The sequence below is a fragment of the Podarcis liolepis genome (genome assembly GCF_965112155.1).
Source record: "Podarcis liolepis genome assembly, chromosome: 15".
In the NCBI taxonomy this organism is placed as follows: Eukaryota; Metazoa; Chordata; class Lepidosauria; order Squamata; family Lacertidae; genus Podarcis; species Podarcis liolepis.
The window spans coordinates 10,026,157-10,047,172 of NC_139566.1; the positions used below are offsets into that span (position 1 = coordinate 10,026,157).

General features: G+C 49.5%; 1 protein-coding gene across 1 annotated transcript in view; it reads right to left on the reverse strand.

Annotated features, from left to right (window-relative positions):
- Positions 1-21,016, reverse strand: part of KCNN3 (potassium calcium-activated channel subfamily N member 3) — a 109,990-nt gene that overhangs the window by 19,424 nt on the left and 69,550 nt on the right. The window contains exon 5 of the mRNA XM_083477069.1: positions 3,255-3,365. Within this exon, the coding sequence (XP_083333195.1) occupies positions 3,255-3,365 (111 nt within the window). The remainder of the gene's footprint in view (positions 1-3,254; positions 3,366-21,016) is intronic.

Below are 21,016 nucleotides of genomic sequence, written 5' to 3' on the forward strand. Positions count from 1 at the left end.
CTGAGAGCACCCCTAAACATTTTTTGTGGGGGGGGAAGCACTGGGTATAAGTAATCATCATCATCATCATCATCATCATCATGCCTGGTCTTTGGCCATGTTCGCTAGGAGTGATGGGAGTTATACTTCAGTAACATCTGGGGGTGGCAAAAGGTTCCCCACTTGTGGCCTACACAGGCTAGCAGCAGCTCTCCAGGGTTGGGGGTCTCTCCCGATCTTACCTGGAGATGTCAGAGATTGAAGCCGGGACCCTCTGCATGCAAGGCAAAGATTCTCTACCCCTGAAGCTGATGGAAGGCACTCTGTGCCACTGGGGCCACCTGAACCTCAAATGACAGCAAAGGAATCAGAAGTATCCCCAAGCTATGTACCTGGTCTTTCAGAGGGCAAGGCTCTCTTGCCACCCCCCACGTCTAGGGAGATGTGAAAAAGCAAGCCTTGCTCTCTCGACTCCCCCTTCACAGTTCGTCTTTTTCCTTTTCCTTTTCAAGGAGCTAAAAAGAAGCAGCTTCGAGGCGGGGAAGGCCGGTTCCGTCCATGAATCATTCTTGCTACGCACAAGGGCTTCTTCGGAAAAAACTCTCAAAGAAAATGGATTCTTGGAATTAGCAACCTGGGAGGGAAGCAAACCCACCATGCATGTGTAACATAAAAATGATGGATTGGGAGCTGTGCTTTGCTCATCACCTGTGAAACTTGTGTCCCTGCCTGGGTGGAGCTGGAGAAGGAAGAGGCTGGCTGATTGCATGTTGCATCTCAGTGAGTGTAAAATTGAAGATCGGCTTCCTCATACTAAGAACTCTCCTGGGATGATCTTCTGTAGATTTGGAACGGGGTTTAGTTTAAGGGAGAGGTTTTCTTTCCTTATTACCTGGAAGGCTGTCTGCCCCTTTACAGATCTGTCAGTTTGTTTGGATCTTCTGGCGAGATTCTTTTGGAGGGGTTTATTTCCTTATTGTGGCTGGCACAACCCTCTTTTAAATAAAACAAATAAATCATTTGACAATTATTAACAAAGCTGCTCTAGGACAAAAAACACACCGGGTCGTAACATTCTGCAAGAAAATATTATTTAGCATAAAAATGACAGGATTTCTGTCATTTCAAAACCCTCAAAACCTACTTGAATTTGTTTTCGTGAGACTTGATGGGACAAACAGTTTCCCCATAATTTATTTCTATAGTGACTTACAACTCTTGCTTGTAGATGATGATGATGATGATGTGTGTGTGTGTGTGTGTTTGTTTTGTAAGGTTCTCCACTTCTGGCTGTCTTAGAGGGCCATTGGCCCACTCTTAAAAGCTTTCTGCAAGCAATCAGTTCAGGTTCCTTCTGAAAACAGCCAGTTCTTTCTCCCCAAGCATCCCACCTGGTGGGGAAAAAGATGGGAAGGATGTAGGGAAGAGAGAAAGGGGGGTGGCCCTGTCCTGGTTTGGGTTTCATCTTGTCCGCCTCTGACTTTAGCCCTACCCACAATCATCATAAGGGATGCTGGTGGCGCTGTGGGTTAAACCACAGAGCCTAGGACTTGCCGATCAGAAGGTCGGTGGTTCGAATCCCCGTGATGGAGTGAGCTCCTGTTGCTCAGTCCCAGCTCATGCCAACCTAGCAGTTCGAAAGCACATCAAAGTGCAAGTAGATAAATAGGTACCACTCCAGTGGAAAGGTAAACGGCATTTCTGTGCGCTGCTCTGGTTTGCCAGAAACGGCTTAGTCATGCTGGCCACATGACCCGGAAGCTGTACGCCGGCTCCCTCGGCCAATAAAGCGAGATGAGCGCCACAACCCCAGTGTCAGTCTTGACTGGACCTAATGGTCAGGTGTCCCTTTACCTTTACAATCATCATGCAGCCCCCAAAGTTGTTTGATGACACCCCTTCGCCCCCAAAATGTTGAATGCTTTGAAAAATGTATCCTGCTCTGGGATCTGATCCAATTAAGAGTACTTTAAAAACAAAACCCAGAAGAAACAAATACATAAATAAAATACAATTGGCACACAAAAACCTTATTAACACCTTGATGCTGCCTTGCCAGAGAAATCTCTCTCCCCCTCCAGTTGTCTGACATGCACGAGACCTGGGAGATCTTCACGCAGGCCTGGAAGTGTTGGGGAACTTGTCATGATACGGGGCCTCTGAAGAAACAGCTTCTCGAATCGTTAATTTGCTCTAGTGCTCCCCTGATGGACATGCACACAGCCCCTGCCTGCTCTGAACAAGCCTTTCAGGCCGCTCTCCTCTTTCTCTCACTCCCCTTCAAAGAGAACACCTCTGACATTTCTCCCGGCTCCAACCTCGGGCAGCTCAGGGATCTTGCAAGACCTGCCCCTGGGGAACAAGAGCTCCTGTTCTCCGCCTCATCTAAAAAAAGCCTTCCATAAGCAAGCAAAATTATCCAGAGAGGCCGGAGAGAAAGCAATTTAGATAATGAATCTGGCGGAAGGGGGAGGGGGGAGGAGAGGTGGCCCCGGAGGACCAGAGGGGAAGTTGCTAGGCAAAAGCAACAGCCTAAAAAAAGAAGGTTCTGATGCAGCCTTTTCCGCCAAATCCAAGCATAAGGAGGAACGAAATTGGAATGTTTTAATGTCTACATTGGACCCGTTCCGTTGCCAATTAGCATTGCTGTAATATCAGGTACTCAAGTCCCAGGCTGGACAACTTTGTGGAGGGTCTGTCTATCGGCAGCTCATAGCCGTGATTTCTTACGAACCTCCAGCATCAGAGGCAGTCTACCCTTGAATACCAGCTTTACTTAAGTAAACCTGGGACCTTTCTTCCACATAGAGGAGGGAGAAAGGTTGTTTTCTGCTGCTCCAGAGAAGCGGACATGGAGCAATGGATCCAAACTACAAGAAAGAAGATTCCACCTAAACATTAGGAAGAACTTCCTGACAGTAAGAGCTGTTTGACAGTGGAATTTGCTGCCAAGGAGTGTGGTGGAGTCTCCTGCTTTGGAGGTCTTTGAGCAGAGGCTTGACAACCATATGTCAGGAGTGCTCTGATGGTGTTTCCTGCTTGGCAGGGGGTTGGACTCGATGGCCCTTGTGGTCTCTTCCAACTCTATGATTCTATGATTCACTGTCCACCCAGCTCAATACTGTCTACACTGACCGACAGCAGCTCCCCTGGGTTTCAGGCACGAGGCATCCCCAGTCAGACCTGGAGATGTTGGGGCCTGATCCTGGGACCTTGTGCATGCAAGGCAGATGCCACGGGAGGGTCTCCCCCCCATCTGCTCGCAGGCCGCTTACCCGCTTGGTGAGCTGTGTGTCCATCATGAAGTTGTGGACGTGCTTCTCGGCTTTGGTGAGCTCCAGCTTCCGTGCCACGACAGCCACTACCAGGGCGGTGCAGCCAGCCCCCTGGCAGGCGAAGGAGAGAACCAAAAACAAAACACAATACTGAGAGTTAGCCAGAAATCCAACCCAAATATTAACTCAGCTTCTTGTTTGCACTGCTGCCGCAGCCTCTTTGAAATCGCCGTGGCTGCTGCTTTGAATTTCCCCAAGGACAGAAATCCTTGCCCTTGCGGCTACTACCATTAGTATTTTTGTTTTCTAGCCCACGGTTTTGTTTCTGGCTGATACCTCCAACCATTTTGTATAGTGAGGAACCTCAGGCCTGGGGGATACCAAGGTGACCCTCCGGGCCTCTCAATCTTAGCCCTCGAAACTCTCCCTAGGCCAGGCAGATGAAGGCGATAGACTATATGGGATTGGCAGAGATGACCAGCAGAATCCGAGACCAGGGAAGAGAGACAGCGGAAGAAGACTGGAAGGAATTTAAGGACTATCTTAGGAAACATTGTAAAATTATTGAATGTTAGAATGACGTGGGTTTAGAAATTATGTGGTTTCTAGCTGTAATGATTAAGTAAAAAGAAAAGAAAGTCTAAAAATTTAAATGGATAATAAGGGAGAGGATTTGCTGAATTAATAATTGGAAATTGGAATACAGAAAGGGGAGGTATGAGGAAGTCGGGGAAGTAAGTTACAAGAAAATAAGGGATTGAAATTATACTTGTTTTTGTTTCTTTGTTTGTTTGTATTACTGTCTTGTTTGTTATTATATAATCTGTGAAACTTCAATAAAAATCTTTTTTTAAAAAAAAGAAACTCTCCCTAGGCCACAGCCCCTTCCTCAACCCCACCTCTATCCCCAAGGCCACACACTCCTGCTGGCCTTGCTCTGCACCCTCGCTGTGTGTTTTTTCTTGCTTGGGCGTGTCATCATCATCATCATCATCATCATCATCATCATAATAAAGCCAATAAAGCGAGATGAGCGCTGCAACCCCAGAGTCGGCCACGACTGGACCTAACGGTCAGGGGTCCCTTTACCTTTAGCTTTACACCATTCATTTAACACCTCATGGTACCACTTTAAACAGCCACGGTTTCCCCCAAATAACTTTGGGAGCTGTAGTTTGTTAAAGGAGCTGAGAGTTATTTGGAGAGTCCTGTTTCCTCCACGGAGCTACAGTTCTCTTGAGTGGTTTAATAATCAAACCTTCTTTACAGGTAACTCTGGGAGCTGTAGCTCTATGTGGGGGGCACTGGGGTCTTCTCTCAGCACCCTTAACAAGCAACTGCTCCCAGAATCCTTTGCAGGAAGCCACATAACACTGCGCTTTAAATGTATTGAGTTGATCCTCAGTTCTTGGTAGACACCTATAGGAATGGTATCCAAAGCAGGCAATTCAATAATAATAATAATAATAATAATAATAATAATAATAATAATAATAATAATTTATTATTTATACCCCGCCCATCTGGCTGGGCTTCCCCAGCCACTCTGGGCGGCTTCCAAAAAAATATTAAAATACTGTAATACATCAAACATTAAAAGCTCCCCTAAACAGGGCTGCCTTCAGATGTCTTCTAAAAGTCTGGTAGTTGTTGTTCTCTTTGACATCTGGTGGGAGGGTGTTCCACAGGGAGGGTGCCACTACCGAGAAGGCCCTCTGCCTGGTTCCCTGTAACTTGGCTTTTCGCAGTGAGGGAACCGCCAGAAGGCCCTCGGTGCTGGACCTCAGTGTCCGGGTAGAACGATGGTGGTGGAGACACTCCTTCAGATATACTGGACCGAGGCCGTTTAGGGCTTTAAAGGTCAGCACCAACACTTGAACTCTGATACTGCCTCTGGCTTGTCTTGAGGGGAGGATAGAGAGGGGAACGTGTGTGTAGAAACAAACCTATCTCTGCCCACTCTCGCCTCTCTGTCCCCCCGCAATCACAGACATAAAAGATTCTTCAGCCCTGATTGATTGATTGATTGATTGATTGTTTGATTGATAGATATATCCTCCTTTATCAAAAGATCCCAGGGCAGTGTACAACATTAAGAAGACATTTTATGAACCATAATAATAAAAACATAATACAAAGCGTAATAATAGACAGCACAGGGTGCCTGCCCTGTGAAATGCCTTCCCATCAGATATCAAAGACAGAAACTATTATACAACCTGCCACAGAAATCTGACGGCAGTCCTATATTGGAAAGTTTTTGATGTATTGTGTGTTCTCTTATACAGTGGTGCCCCGCAAGACGAATGCCTCGCAAGACGGAAAACTCGCTAGACGAAAGAGTTTTCCGTTTTGGAGGTGCTTCGCAAAACAAATCTCCTATGGGCTTGCTTCGCAAGACGAAAATGTCTTGCGAGTTCCTGTGGGTTTTTTTCCCCTCCCCCCCTTTTTCTAAGCCGCTAAGCCTCTTATCAGCTGATCCGATAAGCCGATAAGCCGTATAGCGCTAATCCGCTAATCCGTCAATGGGCTTGCTTCGCAAGACAAAAAAACCGCTAGACGAAGAGAATCACAGAACGTCCTGCGAGGCACCACTGTATTCTGTTGGAAGCTGCCCAGAGTGGGTGGGGCAACCCAGTCAGATGGGCAGGGTACAGTTGTTGTTGTTGCTGCTGCTGCTATTGTTGTCCTCAATACAGTCATACCTTGGGTTACAGCCACTTCAGGTTGCGTCTTTTCGGGTTGCAGACCGCAGAAACCTGAAGGTACTAGAATAGGTTACTTCCGGGTTTCGGTGGCTGTGCATGCGCAGAAGCGCCGAATTGCAACCTGCGCATGCGCAGACACGGGTTGTGAATGCTGCGGGTTGTGAACGTGCATCCTGTACAGATCGCGTTCACAACCTGAACATCCACTGTATTATTATTATTATTATCATCATCATCATCATCAGCGTCCAAGGCAGCTGCAATGTCCTGGTTCCCTCCAGCGCCACCATTTGGCAGGTGAATGATCAAGGGCGGGGGGGGAGTGTCAGACAGAATATGCCACTCACAGTTGTCCTGGGACCTCAAAACTCCCCACATAGCAAGGAGAAAAAGACAAACATATACAACAGCCTCTGCCCTAAAGATCTGCATCTGAGTCGCTATCCGTGGTGCTGAAACAGCACCTGCCTGCTCCAAAAGTGGACAGTGGTGCCTGCTGTTCATCCACAAGCCCCGTTAAGCAAGAAATTGCCTTAAAAGAACTGGTTTTTTTTTAATTAATTTGCTTATTAATGAGAACATTAAGGATAAATGCCTTTTATTGGTATTGTTACAAGCAACAAGAAGCACTTAGGAACTGTAAACCAACACAGTCGGGCTAGACTGCAGGCTTACAACCTAGACACATGTCGAAAAAGGAAACATAAAAGAATTAAATGATACAGACTTCCAACAGATTTATAGTCCTCAAAAAAAACCGAGGTATGGAACCAAATATTATGATGTGTGTTAACACACTTTAGAATGTATATAATTTATTTTATTTATAATTTATGGCATTGAAGCACCTCAATCTACCTTGACATATTATTTGATATTACCAGCTGAAGAAGGCGTTTACTCCGAAACAGGGCCCTGTCCTGGTCTCTACTATTGAGCCGTACATCTGATCCACACTCCGGATACTCCGTTTTGGCCCTATTTGATCCTTTATTCGTTATTCTTTATCCTGTTTTTATTTATATGGACTCTTTTTGACTGCCATTGAGACTTGTATAAAACAATTGTTGTGCACTGGTATTTCATGTACCTTTGTACCATATCACTGCATATTTGAAACTACATTATTTCTGTACTTAAACGTTGTATCATTATTTCTGTACTTAAACTAGCTTCAAACTGTGATTCTTAGCAGAATATACACGTTTTTCATCTCAACTCTTGAGTAGGAATTATTCCTTAAATTGAAAGTTGTGGCCAGAGTTCTTGGTATATCTTTTTCAGTGCATTTCCAACAAGAACTCCAATTTCTTTAAGGCTTACAACCTAAGGCAGCCCTCCCTGATCCAGGGCAATCCAGAAGTGCTTGGGACTCCAACTCCCATCAGCCCCCAGCCAGTAGGGCCAATGGTCAGTGATGATGGGAGTTGTGGTCCAACAACATCTGGAGGACCAGAGGTTCCCACACCCTTTGCTGCCATGACCTTATCACAGCCACCTGCACGGGTGATGGGGGAACTACACACCTGGGGGCTGAACGTGGCCTCCAGGCCTCTCCATCTGGCCCGCCAGCCTCTCCCCAGACCAGCCTGCTTTTGTCACCCTCCTTGAGTGTTTCTGCCTGGCTGGAAGATGCCCTGGAGCTCTGTTTGTGGACCTCGCTTCCCTTGGCGAGAATAGAGGAGAATGTGTGAGTGAACACTGGAACTAGCCCGTCGTGCAAGGGTAAAACGTGTATAATAACAATAATAATAATTTTTATTTATACCCTGCCCTCCCCAGCCAAGGCCGGGCTCAGGGCGGCTAACAAGCAATAATAAAAACAAGTTGAATGAATACAACTTAAAAACAAGATTGAAATACAACATTAAAATATTGAAACAGTAAAAATATTAAAATGCAGCCTCATCACAGGAGGAGAAAAGAAAAAGAAAGAGGGGGAGGGAATCAAATTGGCTCCAAGCCAAAGGCCAGGCGGAACAACTCTGTCTTACAGGTCCTGCAGAAAGAAATCAGATCCTGCAGGGCCCTGGTCTCATGAGGCAGAGCGTTCCACCAGGCCGGAGCCAGTGCTGAAAAGGCCCTGGCTCTGGTTGAAGCTAATCTAACTTCCTTAGGGCCTGGGACCACTAGGGTGTTGCTATTTATGGACCTTCAGGCTCTCCGTGGGGCATACCAGGAGAGGCGGTCCCGTAGGTACGAGGGTCCTAGGCCGTGAAGGGCTTTAAAGGTCAAAACGTGCATACATTTTGCTCTGCCTCCTTTTGCCTGCTATTATCCAGCGGCCCTCAGAAGGTGGACCAGAAGAGAATGAAGCCCTCAGCCCCTCAAAGGCTCCCCACCCCCCCACCCCTCCCCATCCCCCCTTGGCCCACTGGCCAAAGGGGAGGGAGCAGCAAAGCCGTCACAAATTGCCATGTAAAGAGTGAAGAGGTTCTTAAGCTCCGGGCGCCGGGTTACAAAACAGAGGCCGGGTGCGCTGAGAGATTGTAGCCTGTGCCTCCCTGCCCGCCTTCCCCCCTTGCCGGCCCAGAAGAATGACAGCTGGGCTGTGCCTTTTCTCTTTATCCGAGTGATTACATCCCAATCAGGACCGGCTGGGGCTGCAGAACGGCGCATCTGGCAGAGGGACGGTGGGCAAAGGAGCCGCTTCCTCTGCTAAACGAAGACAGATGCCAGGCCTCCAAACAGTTTAGGTAGAAGCGTTGTTTTATGGGTGTCATGGCGTGTGTCGGTGTACATGTCCACAGCAGGTGTTTGGCATATGAACGCATGTCCAACTTGACAGAAACACACATCTATTTTTGCCCTTTCTCTCTCATTCTCTCTCTCTTTGCTTTCCCCCCGCCCTGCCACCACCCTGGAGATTAGACACTCCAGTAAGCCCATCTCAGTCTTTAATTAACAAGCCTGGTCCGATCTCAATTCTGAAGCATTCCCATAAGCCCTGGCCTGGTGGGGTTTAGGGCTTTTGTTATCTCCAAACACACACACACACATGTTCACACCACACTCTCTCCCTGAATATGCAAAGGTTTTCTTTTTAAGGCCGCTCTTTTAAGGCAAAATCCTATTGCGGCAAAAGAAAGAAACCCAAAACCCAAGCGGTGTGGAAAATGGTGAGCCTGCTGTTTTCGAGTGATAGTAAACGACAAACCTTTTGAGGAAATCATCTTCAGAGAGACTCTGAATGAGCAGCCACCTGAAGTGAGCTGGATGCGAGAGGCGTCAGCTAAACCGGAGAAGCCCTCAAAAAAACCTGGGGCCGTTCAGATGTTGTGGGACTTCCAACTCCCACCAGTCCCATCCAACAATGCCATTGGTCAAGGATGATGTTGGAGTCTGAACCCAAGGCCAGGGGGGCGTTTTCAAAAAAAGGCATCTCTCCAATTGCCAGGAGACTGGGCAGCAAGTTGTAGGTGCCCGCTGCCATGTGTGGGTAGGTAAAGGTAAAGGGTAAAGGGACCCCTGGCCATTAGGTCCAGTCGTGACTGACTCTGGGGTTGCGGCGCTCATCTCGCTTTATTGGCCGAGGGAGCCGGCGTACAGCTTCCGGGTCATGTGGCCAGCATGACTAAGCCGCTTCTGGCTAACCAGAGCAGTGCACGGAAACGCCATTTACCTTCCCGCCAGAGCAGTACCTATTTATCTACTTGCACTCTGATGTGCTTTCAAACTGCTAGGTTGGCAGGAGCAGGGACCGAGCAACAGGAGCTCACCCCGTTGTGGGGATTCGAACCGCCGACCTTCTGATCAGCAAGTCCTAGGCTCTGTGGTTTAACCCACAGCGCCACCCGCGTCCCCCATGTGTGGGTAGACTGATTTTTTCTAAGAGCTGTTAAGCACGTGACCTTCACACATGCTGTTGCACAATAGACTTCAGTTCCCTGTGATATGCGGCCCCACTGAGACATTTGAGTATGAAAATGAGAAAGCTAAGCTTGCTAAAGGAAATGCAGGCTTGATAGAAAAGTTTCTAGTTCTATCCAAGGGAGGAAGAGAACAAGGACCTGCTACAGGAAGAGATCCCAACAAAAGAAGAGTGGCAGGTGACGTTAATGGACTATGCAGAGTTGGCGAAACTAACCGGGAAAATTCGGAACCAGCAGGACCAGGCCTTTTTGAAAGACTGGAATAAATTTACATTGTATTTGAGAGACAATTGTAAACAATTGACATCGTTAGTAGGGCTACAAGAAGTTTTGTAAGGTTAGAGATATCAATCATTATCAATATGATGTTTAAATGTTGTATTTAAGATCTGGATTTAAAGGTAATAATAATACAGTGGTACCTCGGGTTAAGAACTTAATTCGTTCTGGAGGTCCGTTCTTAACCTGAAACTGTTCTTAACCTGAAGCGCCACTTTAGCTAATGGGGCCTCCTGCTGCCGTGCCGCGATTTCTGTTCTCATCCTGAAGTAAAGTTCTTAACCTGAGGTACTATTTCTGGGTTAGCGGAGTCTGTAACCTGAAGTGTCTATAACCTGAAGCGTATGTAACCCGAGGTACCACTGTAATAACAAAATGCAATATCAGACCATAATTAGGAAAACCATTAGTTGAGGAGGAGGGAAGTCACGGGCCAAGATGGCCAAGTGGTCTTTATATATTATATGTAAGATGGATGTTTTGTCAATTTTTTTTTAATAAAATTCAATAAAAAATTATATATATAAAGAATAGAGAAAAAGGACCTGCTAGATCAGCCCACAAGAGCTCTCTCTTCTCTGGTGGTTTCCAGAAACTGGTATTCAGAAACATTGGTGCCCCCAACAAAGTCTACTAAGCAGTTGGTCCCTTACCTTTCCCGCCCTGACCTGGCCACAGTGATCCATGCAATGTTCACCTCCAGGCTTGACTACTGTAATTCGCTTACATGGGGCTGCCCTTGAAGCTGTCCCAGAAACTCCAGCGGGTGCAGAATGCTTCAGCGAGGCTCCTCACGGGGTCTCTGCCATGGGAGCATATTCACCCAGTGCTTTTCCACCTGCACTGGCTCCCGGTGGAGTACAGGGTCAGATTTAAGGTGCTACGTTTTGACCTTTAAAGCCCTTCACAGCCTAGGACCCTCGAACCTACGGGACCGCCTCTCCCGGTATGCCCCACGGAGAGCCTGAAGGTCCATAAATAGCAACACCCTAGTGATCCCGGGCCCTAAGAAAGTTAAATTAGCCTCAACCAGAGCCAGGGCCTTTTCAACACTGGCTCCGGGCTGGTGGAACGCTCTGCCTCATGAGACCAGGGCCCTGCAGGATCTGATTTCTTTCCACAGGGCCTGTAAGACAGAGTTGTTCCGCCTGGCCTTTGGCTTGGAGCCAATTTGATTCCCTCCCCCTCTTTCTTTTTCCTTTCTCCTCCTGTGATGAGGCTGCATTTTAATATTTTAATGTTGTATTTTAATCTTGTTTTTAAGTTGTATTCATTCAACTTGTTTTTATTATTGCTTGTTAGCCGCCCTGAGCCCGGCCTTGGCTGGGGAGGGCGGGGTATAAATAAATATTATTATTATTATTATTAGTATTATTATTACTAGCCATGGTGGCTCTGCTCTGCTTCCACTGTTGGATGTCCACAAGTCCTCTAGAGTTCATAACTTTAGAAGAAGAAGAAGAAGAAGAAGAAGAAGAGGAGGAGGAGGAGGAGGAGGAGGAGGAAGAGGAGGAGGAGTAGGAGGAGGAGTTTGGATTTGATATCCCGCCTTTCACTCCCCTTCAGGAGTCTCAAAGCGGCTAACAATCTCCTTTCCCTTCCTCCCCCACAACAAACACTCTGTGAGGTGAGTGGGGCTGAGAGACTTCAGAGAAGTGTGGCTGGCCCAAGGTCACCCAGCAGCTGCATGTGGAGGAGCGGGGAAGCGAACCCGGTTCACCAGATTACGAGACTACCGCTCTTAACCACTACGCCACACTGGCTCTTTTATAAACTTCTATCATGCCACCTTCGCCTTTTCTCTCAACTTAAAGTTCTCAAACGCTGCAAGATGGAGATGCATAGAACCACGCTTGCTCTTTGATATGTGCAGGTGGGTGAAACAAAGGATAGCGGTCTTCTCTCCCAAGGTGGCGCTGAGAAGGAGGAAGTGAGGTCAGCAACCCTGAGAGCATCCGTCCAAAAGCAGAAGGAAGGTCAGCACAGGTTAGGTCAGAAACACAGTCTAGGAAGTCGGGAGGTTATCCTCTCTACCACCTTCCTTCCAAGGCAGATCCCATCAGCATCGATACAAGCAGAGTTGCACTCCAACTGGAAGCGTACTTCAACTCAGGAAAAATCTTAACACTCCTATGTGTCATTCCACATCTTAAACCTGGGTTTGCTACCAGCTGCGCACTCAGCGGGGAAGCGAAAGCTATCCCAGCTCTCTGAGAAGTAGGGGGATTAATTTACCTTGCAAACCTACCAACTGTGCCCCTTCTCGAAACCAATGCATGAACCGAAACACACTTATCCTCTGGAAAGCTGCCGTGAATTTTGAAATGCAATTCTCCAGCCAAAAATACACATATCAGTGAAAGGAATGGTCAATGATGCATCATCTGCTAATTGGAATCTGCGGGAGAGATGCTCTGCCAAGCTTCAAAGATTTCAGAAGCCTGCTCCACGGTAACTCAGAACCAGCGCTAGAAATTGAGATATATAAACCAGGTGCCGAACGGCTCCTTAAACCAAGGTTACAGTTGCTGAAACGGAACGCCTAGTGGCCATTTTGGGGCTCGAAAGTCGTATTTTTCAAACCGGCATTTTTGGCTCCTGAAATTCACTCTGATTGTGCAGATAAAATATAGCTGGTAGAATTCTGCAGGATGTGTTGCTAGTGTGTGAAAGCAGCCAAGATCCAAGAATCCCCAGGCATATACCTTCAGATGGTGGAGACTTCAGACGCCATTCTACCATCTTCACTAGGTTGCAAAATGCACCTTGCACCCAGCAAATTTTGAACGTTGCTTGGAATAATGCTTTTTAATTCTGAATAATTCCAAATGTTGTTTTTTACAGGGTAGGGGTGAGTATACGGCACAAAGAGGGGGGGTGGCCCCCCAAAGTTTGGGAAACACTTGCTACACCACCGCTGGGAAAGCACTTGCAAAAATGTAAACACTGGGGTCACGGGTATTTGAAGAAATGCACCCCAAAATGCAAGCCGATGCACACACACAAAAAAAGCTTGTGGAAAGGGGGAACAGCGAGAAAACAAAATTGACAAACTAAAGGATGAGCTGGTGAGACCCATCCAATACTCCTGGAGATGCCCTACTAAAATTTATCATTCTTCATTTAAGCATTCACATAAAAAGTACCGTGTTTTTCGCTCTATAATACGCACCAGACCACAAGAGGCACCTAGTTTTTGGAGGAGGAAAACAAGAAAATAAATATTCTGAATCTCAGAAGCCAGAACAGCAAGAGGGATCGCTGCGCAGCGAACGCAGCAATCCCTCTTGCTGTTCTGGCTTCTGGGATAGCTGTGCAGCCTGCATTGGCTCCATAAGACGCACACACACTTCCCCTTACTTTTTAGGAGGGAAAAAGTGAGTCTTATAGAGCAAAAAATACGGTAACTTGCCGACCGAGCCCTGGTTTTAAATATTAAGCAGAGCCCTGCCGCTCTGGAGGAACTCTGCAGTTATCCGCTCCCTCCCTCCTGCCCACTCGGCCCTGAAGCAGCAGGATCCTACTTAGCGGGAGATTTCGCTGTTGTTTTTTAATACCTCTGTGCTCTGAGATCTGCCAGCCCTGGCAGGGAAGAAGCCTCAGGTGCTAAAAGACTCATTTTCTGGATGAATGGCGTAGAAAGGTCACTCTTGCCAGGTCTGGAGGGGATTTCCTCTCCAGCTCAGCTTGAGCTCTCCAAGCAGCCAATGCGCAGCTCGGCTGCGTCTCCATTACCGCCCTGCCTTGTATCAGCTTATCCCTGGCTGTGTCCCGCAATCCCACAAGTGTTACCGTGTAAGTGCGGAATATTGCATGGAGCGCAACAATCTGGCATCTTGAAAGACCCGTTTTTCTTCTAAGAACAAAAAATAAGAATAAAGAGGCTAGCCCTTAAGCTAGGCATGAGGAACTGCTAACCTGCAGGCCAAATGTGGCCCCTGGGGGGGGGATGTTCCTCCCCTCCCCTGATGCAATTAGGTTTTTAAAAAGTTTTCACATCAGCTCCAATAGAAGGCTCCCCACCCCACAGTCTAATTGCAGGGCAAGGGGCTTGTGATCTTCCTGGAAAGGTTAACCCATGGGTAGGCAAACTAAGGCCCGGGGGCCGGATCAGGCCCGTGGACGGTCCGGGGATCAGCGTGTTTTTACATGAGTAGAATGTGTCCTTTTATTTAAAATGCATCTCTGGGTTATTTGTGGGGCATAGGAATTCATTTGTTTATTTTTTCAAAATATAGTCCAGTCCCCCACAAGGTCTGAGGGACAGTTTGGTGACCCGTGGGTTAATCCTTCTCTTCCCAGCTGCAACCTGCAGAAGAATTCATTCATTCATTCACATTCTTTCTCTCTCTCTCTCTCTCTCTCTCTTTCTCACACACAAAATTTGGCTTAATAGCTAATTTCAAGCCTGACAGCTGGGTGCGTCTGTGTTCATGAGGTGTACAGTATCTGTGTGTGTGTGTGTGTGTGTGTGTACGCACTTACCCACATTAATGTGGTGTGTCCATTACTTTTTAAACCGCATGTTTAAAATAAGAAGAACTCTCATGTGTGCCTCTTGTTTTTTTATCTATTGCATGCTCAGAACAAACCTCTTGAAAGTAATGGGCCTGACTAACTTTAGGTGTTTTGCTACCTTTTTAAATATATATATATATATCAGTGGATCTACTTTGAGTAGAAGTTAGTTGGAAGGATTGGAACCAATGACTTAAAATGGCAGGGAACCAGATTTCAGCTTGAAATTTGAAGCGATGTAACAGTAATTGACCTATATGCCAATCTTGGTTCATGAGGCCATTCCCCCACCAAAAAAAACCAACCCACTCCCAGCTGTCAATCAGCTGATATCACCGTTGGTCGGCCATCATTCTCCATCAACATATGTTACAGAACAAGTAAATAAAACGAATGGCACCATTTCAGACTGGACCACTTCAGAGTGCTCTTCCAGATTTAAAAACTCCATATATTCCTGCAATGTAATTGGAAATTGTGTTGTGCATGTGGTTCCTATCCACACGGGATTCCCTGCAAATATAAAAGGGGAAGGAACAGCAGAAATTTGCTCTAGCTATAGAAGAAATCACTGTATATAAATAACATACCTTATTGCATTAAGCCCGAGAACCATGAGTTAATGTTGCTGGTTATAGTATTTATCATTTCCTTTCTATAAAATTATTTCATAATTTGCTTTTTGTGTATGTAAGTAAAACTTAATAAATGTTGTTAGGTTGTTGTTGTTGTTGTTTGAAAAGCCTTACAAGTAGGGGGGAAAATAGCTAGGACAGGCATAGGCAAACTCCCCCCTCCAGATGTTTGGGACTACAATTCCCATCATCCCTGACCACTGGTCCTGTTAGCTAGGGATGATGGGAATTGTAGTCCCAAACATCTGGAGGGGCGGAGTTTGCCTATGCCTGAGCTAGGACATGTATGCTGGCTGGCTATTTGTAGGGAGCTTTTTAAAGGCAAGAGAGCATCTTTTTTGTTTCAAAGAGGGAGTAATATTTCCTCTTTGCCTGCAGTCTAAGGTGGTTCAATCCATTTCATCATTCTGCTCCATGTGCAGATGAGGACTGGAAAGAGATTGGCGATCCTGGGGAGGAGCTGTAACTCACTGACAAAGCGGCCTCCTTGGATACTGTCAGGGGTTTAGGAGCAGAGGCACGGGCAAGGGAGGAAACAGAGAGCGAAGGGGAGGAGGCAGAAGAAAAGATGAGTGATGACGACGACCCGAGATCTCCTAGTCTTTCCAGTGAATCAGAGGATTCACAGAAAGGAGCACCAGTGGCCAGGGCAAGGGGGGAGTCTAGGGGGGCACCCCAGGAAGATAGAGCCAGAGGGGACTCAGGGGGGAGCAGCTGGAAATCGGGACCAGCGTCACCGCCAGGAAGCAGGGAAGAGGAAAGGAGCCAGGGGGGAAGCGCTGGCAGCTCACCACAGGAGGGAGGGCATGAGTCAGGAGTGGCCACACCTCCATCGGGGAGCGAAGAAACGGTTAAGAGGAAAGTGGAAGGTTGGGCGCGCGCGCCAAGTTCAAATGCAGAGGAAGGCGGCGCAGTAAGCAGCCCCGAAAGGGAACCAGGTCCTAAAGCCCGGCGCAAGGAGGCAGGAGGGTCCGGGTCAGCGTCAGAAGAATCCCGGAAGGAAGAAGCCCCGGGGGGTAGAGGGACCCAGAGGAGGACAGTCAGGCGGAAAAGGTGGAGCAAGGCTAGGATATTAAGTTGGTGCACACGGGGCGGAGACTCAGACGGAGCTTCGCCGATCTAGCTACTAGACGTAGAGTTGCGCGCAGCAGCGTGAGAATGGAAACTGTAATTCAATAAAGACTTTTACTTAATGATCGCTGGCTAGCGTGATCCTCTGTGAGCTAGGATCTTCAAGCAGCTCTGACAGTAAGCTCCGTCTCACGATTGTGGGCATCTACAGCCTCGAGGAGGGGAGAGAAACAGGTGCCTACTAGCGAGCTCACGAACGGCAGACGACATGACGGCTGAGCAGCAGATAGAGGAACTCAGAAAAGCAGTGGCACAACTGAATGCCGAGGCTCTCGCATCCAGGAAGAGAGAGGAGGAAGCAGCTGCCGCCTGCAGGGATCTCCAGGTCAGGTTAGACGTGCTGACAAAGCAGACACCCCGGCAGGAGGGAATTGGGTTGGCGAGACGGACAGGCGGGCTGGTCTCTCACTTCGATGGGAACCTGCAACAGTATCCCAACTTTAGAGCCGACGTACTGTGCGCACTGCAACTGCTGCATAAAGACTTTAGAGATGAGCAAGAGAGAGTGGGATTCATCATGTCCCATTTGCATGGGGATGCTAGAGCATGGCTACGCAATTTATGGAGAGATAAGGATCCGGCGCTCCAGAATGCAGATGCCTTTATTAAAGCGATGGATGGGTGTTTTTTATCAAGTATTGACGTGGATCTTGCACGGAAGGAGGTGCATGGGCTGAGACAAGGGAGGGCCAGCGTCAGGCAGTATCATGCCCGCTTTTTCGCCTTGGTCAGTGCCCTGGAATGGGACAGAGATTCGGCTCCTGTAAGAGACCTCTTTTGGGAGGGGCTGCACAACTCGATTAAAGATGAGATCGCGAGGGGGGAGAGACCCCGAACCACCCAGGAGGTCGTTCAGAGGGCACTGGCAGTGGGGGTGAGGCTGGAAGGACGTCCGTGGAGCAGGGACGAAGGGCGTGGAGGGCGCGAACCAGCCAGGGGCCCCTCCTTCCTTCCCAGAGAAGCAGCGCGGGCGCAATCCACGCCTCCGCCAGGAGGAGGAGCCGAACCTATGGAGGTTGGAGGTGCAAGGGCTCAGTCAGCAACCAGAGCCCTAGCACCGGCAGCAGTGAAAGCGAAGCCTCCTAGAGGGAACAGGAAGTGTTACGTCTGTGAGGAGCCAGGGCATATGGCAAAAGAGTGTCCCCAGAGGCTCCACAAGCTTACTGCAGCCTCGGCAATGGTGACTGCAGCAACGCAGCAAGGGGGACCACAGCAGGGAAACGACGCAGTCTGGCTGGAGGAAGAGGCCCTGGGGCCCAGCCAGACGTGTTAGTGACGCAGTCCCCAGAGGTTTTACAGCCCGTGAACCCCCTCCCGCCCAAACCAGTGGTGAGGCTCACCGCATCTCTCCAGCTGCCCAATGGAATCACCACTGACGTGCCCATCACAGTTGACTCGGGCAGCAACGCGGACTTTATAGGGCAGGACTTTGTCGACAAGCACGCTATACAGTTGCTGCCGGCCACACTGCCCCTGCAGGTTGTCACGGTGGATGGCAGGGAGTTGCTAGGGGGGCAAGTGGTGAAGCAGACGCCGCCCATGGCGATGCGACTTGGAAATCACAAAGAAATCATCAGCTTCAATGTCACTCAACTATCGGATACGCCCATTGTATTGGGAATGAGTTGGCTAGACAAGCACAGCCCAACGCTGGCTTGGTACCAGAGGCAGCTGATCTTCGGCTCTTCCTTTTGTGCTGAACACTGCATCGTGCCCCGGCAGGAAGGAGAGGAAGAGGAGTCACAGCTGCTGCTAGGCACGCTGCAAGCGATTCCCCACAAGTACGCAGAATTTTTGGAAGTTTTCTGCGAGAAGGAGGCAGACAGGCTACCCCCTCACAGACCATATGACTGCAAGATTGACCTGCTGCCGGGGGTGGCGCTGCCTAAGGGGAAACTGTATTCCATGTCAGAGGACGAGCTGCAGGAACTCAAACAGTTCATAGATCATAATTTGGAGCGCGGTTTCATCCGAGAGTCCAAGGCAGCGGGGGGCAGTCCAGTATTCTTTGTTAAAAAGCGAGACACACCCCAAAAAAGACTGGTCGTGGACTATCGCATTTTAAACAATGGGACCAAGCCGTCGGACTTCCCCATGCCCCGAATCGACGACCTCCTGGCGAAGGTGCGGAAGGGGAAAGTGTTCACCAAGTTAGACCTGCGAGGGGCGTACAACCTCATTCGTATGCGGGAGGGAGATGAGTGGAAGACGGCCATGTTCACGCCACTGGGTACCTACGAATACAGAGTTATGCCCTTTGGATTGCAGAATGGCTCCCACGTTTTTCAAGCTTTCATGCATCACGTGTTGGCGGGACTTCTCTACAAGACGTGCGTCTGTTTCTTAGATGACATCCTGATCTTTTCGGAATCGCAGCAGGAGCATGACAGACACGTCAAGGAAGTGCTGACCAGACTAAAGCAACATAGGCTCTACGCCAAGCTGGAGAAGTGCCAATTTGACGTGACGGAGGTGGATTTTCTGGGCTACAAGTTGTCTGACAAGGGGCTCGCCATGGACAGCGCCAAGGTTCGCGCGGTATTGGATTGGAAGAGTCCACGCAACCGGAAGGAGGTCCAGAGGTTTGTCGGCTTTGCGAACTTCTATCGCAAGTTTATCAAGGGCTTCGCTATGCAGACAGCGGCCATCACAGACACGCTTAGCTCCAAGAAAAAGAAGTTCGTTTGGACAGAGGAGGCGGAGCAGTCCTTTCAGGCACTCAAGCGTCTCTTCGCGTCGGAAGAGCAGCTGCTTCACGTCAACCCCAGCAGGCCGATGAGGGTGGAGACAGACGCCTCGGACAGAGCCGTGGGGGCGGTCCTGCTGCAAAAGGACCAGCAGGGGGTGTGGCGACCGGCAGCGTTTTACTCCAGGAAGCTCAGCAAGTCCGAGCAGAACTACACCATCTGGGACAGGGAGTTGCTGGCCATTCATGCAGCGTTCAAAGCGTGGAGGCACTTCCTGATCGGCGCCAAGCACACGGTGCAGGTTTGCACGGACCACAAGAATCTGGAGCACTGGCGCACGGCACAGTTCCTAAACCAGAGGCAGATACGTTGGGCTGAGTTTTTTGCGAACTTCGACTTCCGCATAGAGTATGTCCCGGGGGACACTAACATCATGGCGGACGCCCTCTCCCGTAAGCCACAGTATCTGGAGGACGCAACGCCAGCGGCCGCCATGCACATCTTCGCACCAACAGTATGGGCGTGCGCCGCGGCCACCGTGGACCTGGAGGCGGTGCGACGAGCGTTGCAGGATGACTCCTTCGCGCAAGCAAAGATGGCAGAGGTGCAAAGGGGCACGGCTGCGGCCGACGGTTTCCAGCTACGAGATGGATTGCTCATCCGTAAAGGGGCCATCTACGTGCCGGGAGACGACCTTCGCGCCAAGGTGCTGCAGCAGCTGCACGACGCGCCCACGGCCGGGCACTTTGGCAAGGAGAAGACGGTGGAACTAGTAGCCAGGGATTTCTGGTGGCCTGGAATGAGAGGGGAGGTCGCAGACTACGTGGCGAGGTGTGACACCTGCCAGAGGGCCAAACCAGTGCACAAACCGCCGGCCGGACTGTTGGAACCGCTGCAAACTCCGGTCGAACCTTGGGAAAGGGTGGCCCTGGACTTTGTCACGGATCTGCCCAGCTCGAGGGGCAAGACGGCAGTGCTGGTGGTGGTAGACCTGTTTTCCAAGATGGCGCATTTCATTCCGTGTGCTAAGGTGGCCACGGCGGAGCAAACCGCCAAACTGTTCATAGACCACGTGTTCAAGGTTCACGGTCTGCCACGGTCTATTCTGTCCGACCGGGGGCGGCAGTTCATCTCGAATTTCTGGCAGAAGCTGATGGGCTTCCTGAACGTCAAGATCAACCTGGCGTCGGCGAGACACCCGCAGACCAACGGGCAAGCGGAGCGGGTCAATGCCATCATGCAGCAGTACCTGAGATGTTATGCAAATCAACAGCCTGCGACGTGGGTGGATTACCTGCCGCTTGCCGAGTTCGCCTACAACAACACGAAGCACGTGTCCACGGGGGTCACGCCGTTCTTCGCCAACAACGGGAGGCACCCCAGAACCTTCCCGGGACTGGAAAGAATGGGAGAGGGGGAGCCGCAGACAGCAGATGCGTTCGCGTCGGAGCTGCAGGAAGTCCACGATCAGCTGAGGCGCCACCTGGAGCTGGCCAAGCATGCATACAAGGTACAAGCGGACAAGCACAGAAGGGTTGGCGAAGAGCTCCACGTGGGAGACTGGGTTTGGTTAGCAGCCCACGCAGTGCCGGCCAGGTCGTTGGCCAAGAAGAAACTAGGGCATAAACAACTGGGGCCCTACCAAGTCGAAGAGCAGGTCAACCCGGTAGCGTTCAGACTGGCACTTCCAGAGGGTTCCAGAATGCATCCGGTATTCCACAGATCGGTGCTCACTCCCTACAAGGCACCGCACAGGTTCCAGGAACCCGGAACGGCGCCGAGTCCGGTCAGAGACAGAACAGGGCACGCGGGAGTGGCACAGAAGGAGCGCATCAACGAAGTCACGGAGATTTTGGACTCCAGATGGGGGGAAGAGGGGGTAGAATACTTTCTCGCCAAGGAGGGCACCCCGGCCAGTGCGAACAGCTGGGT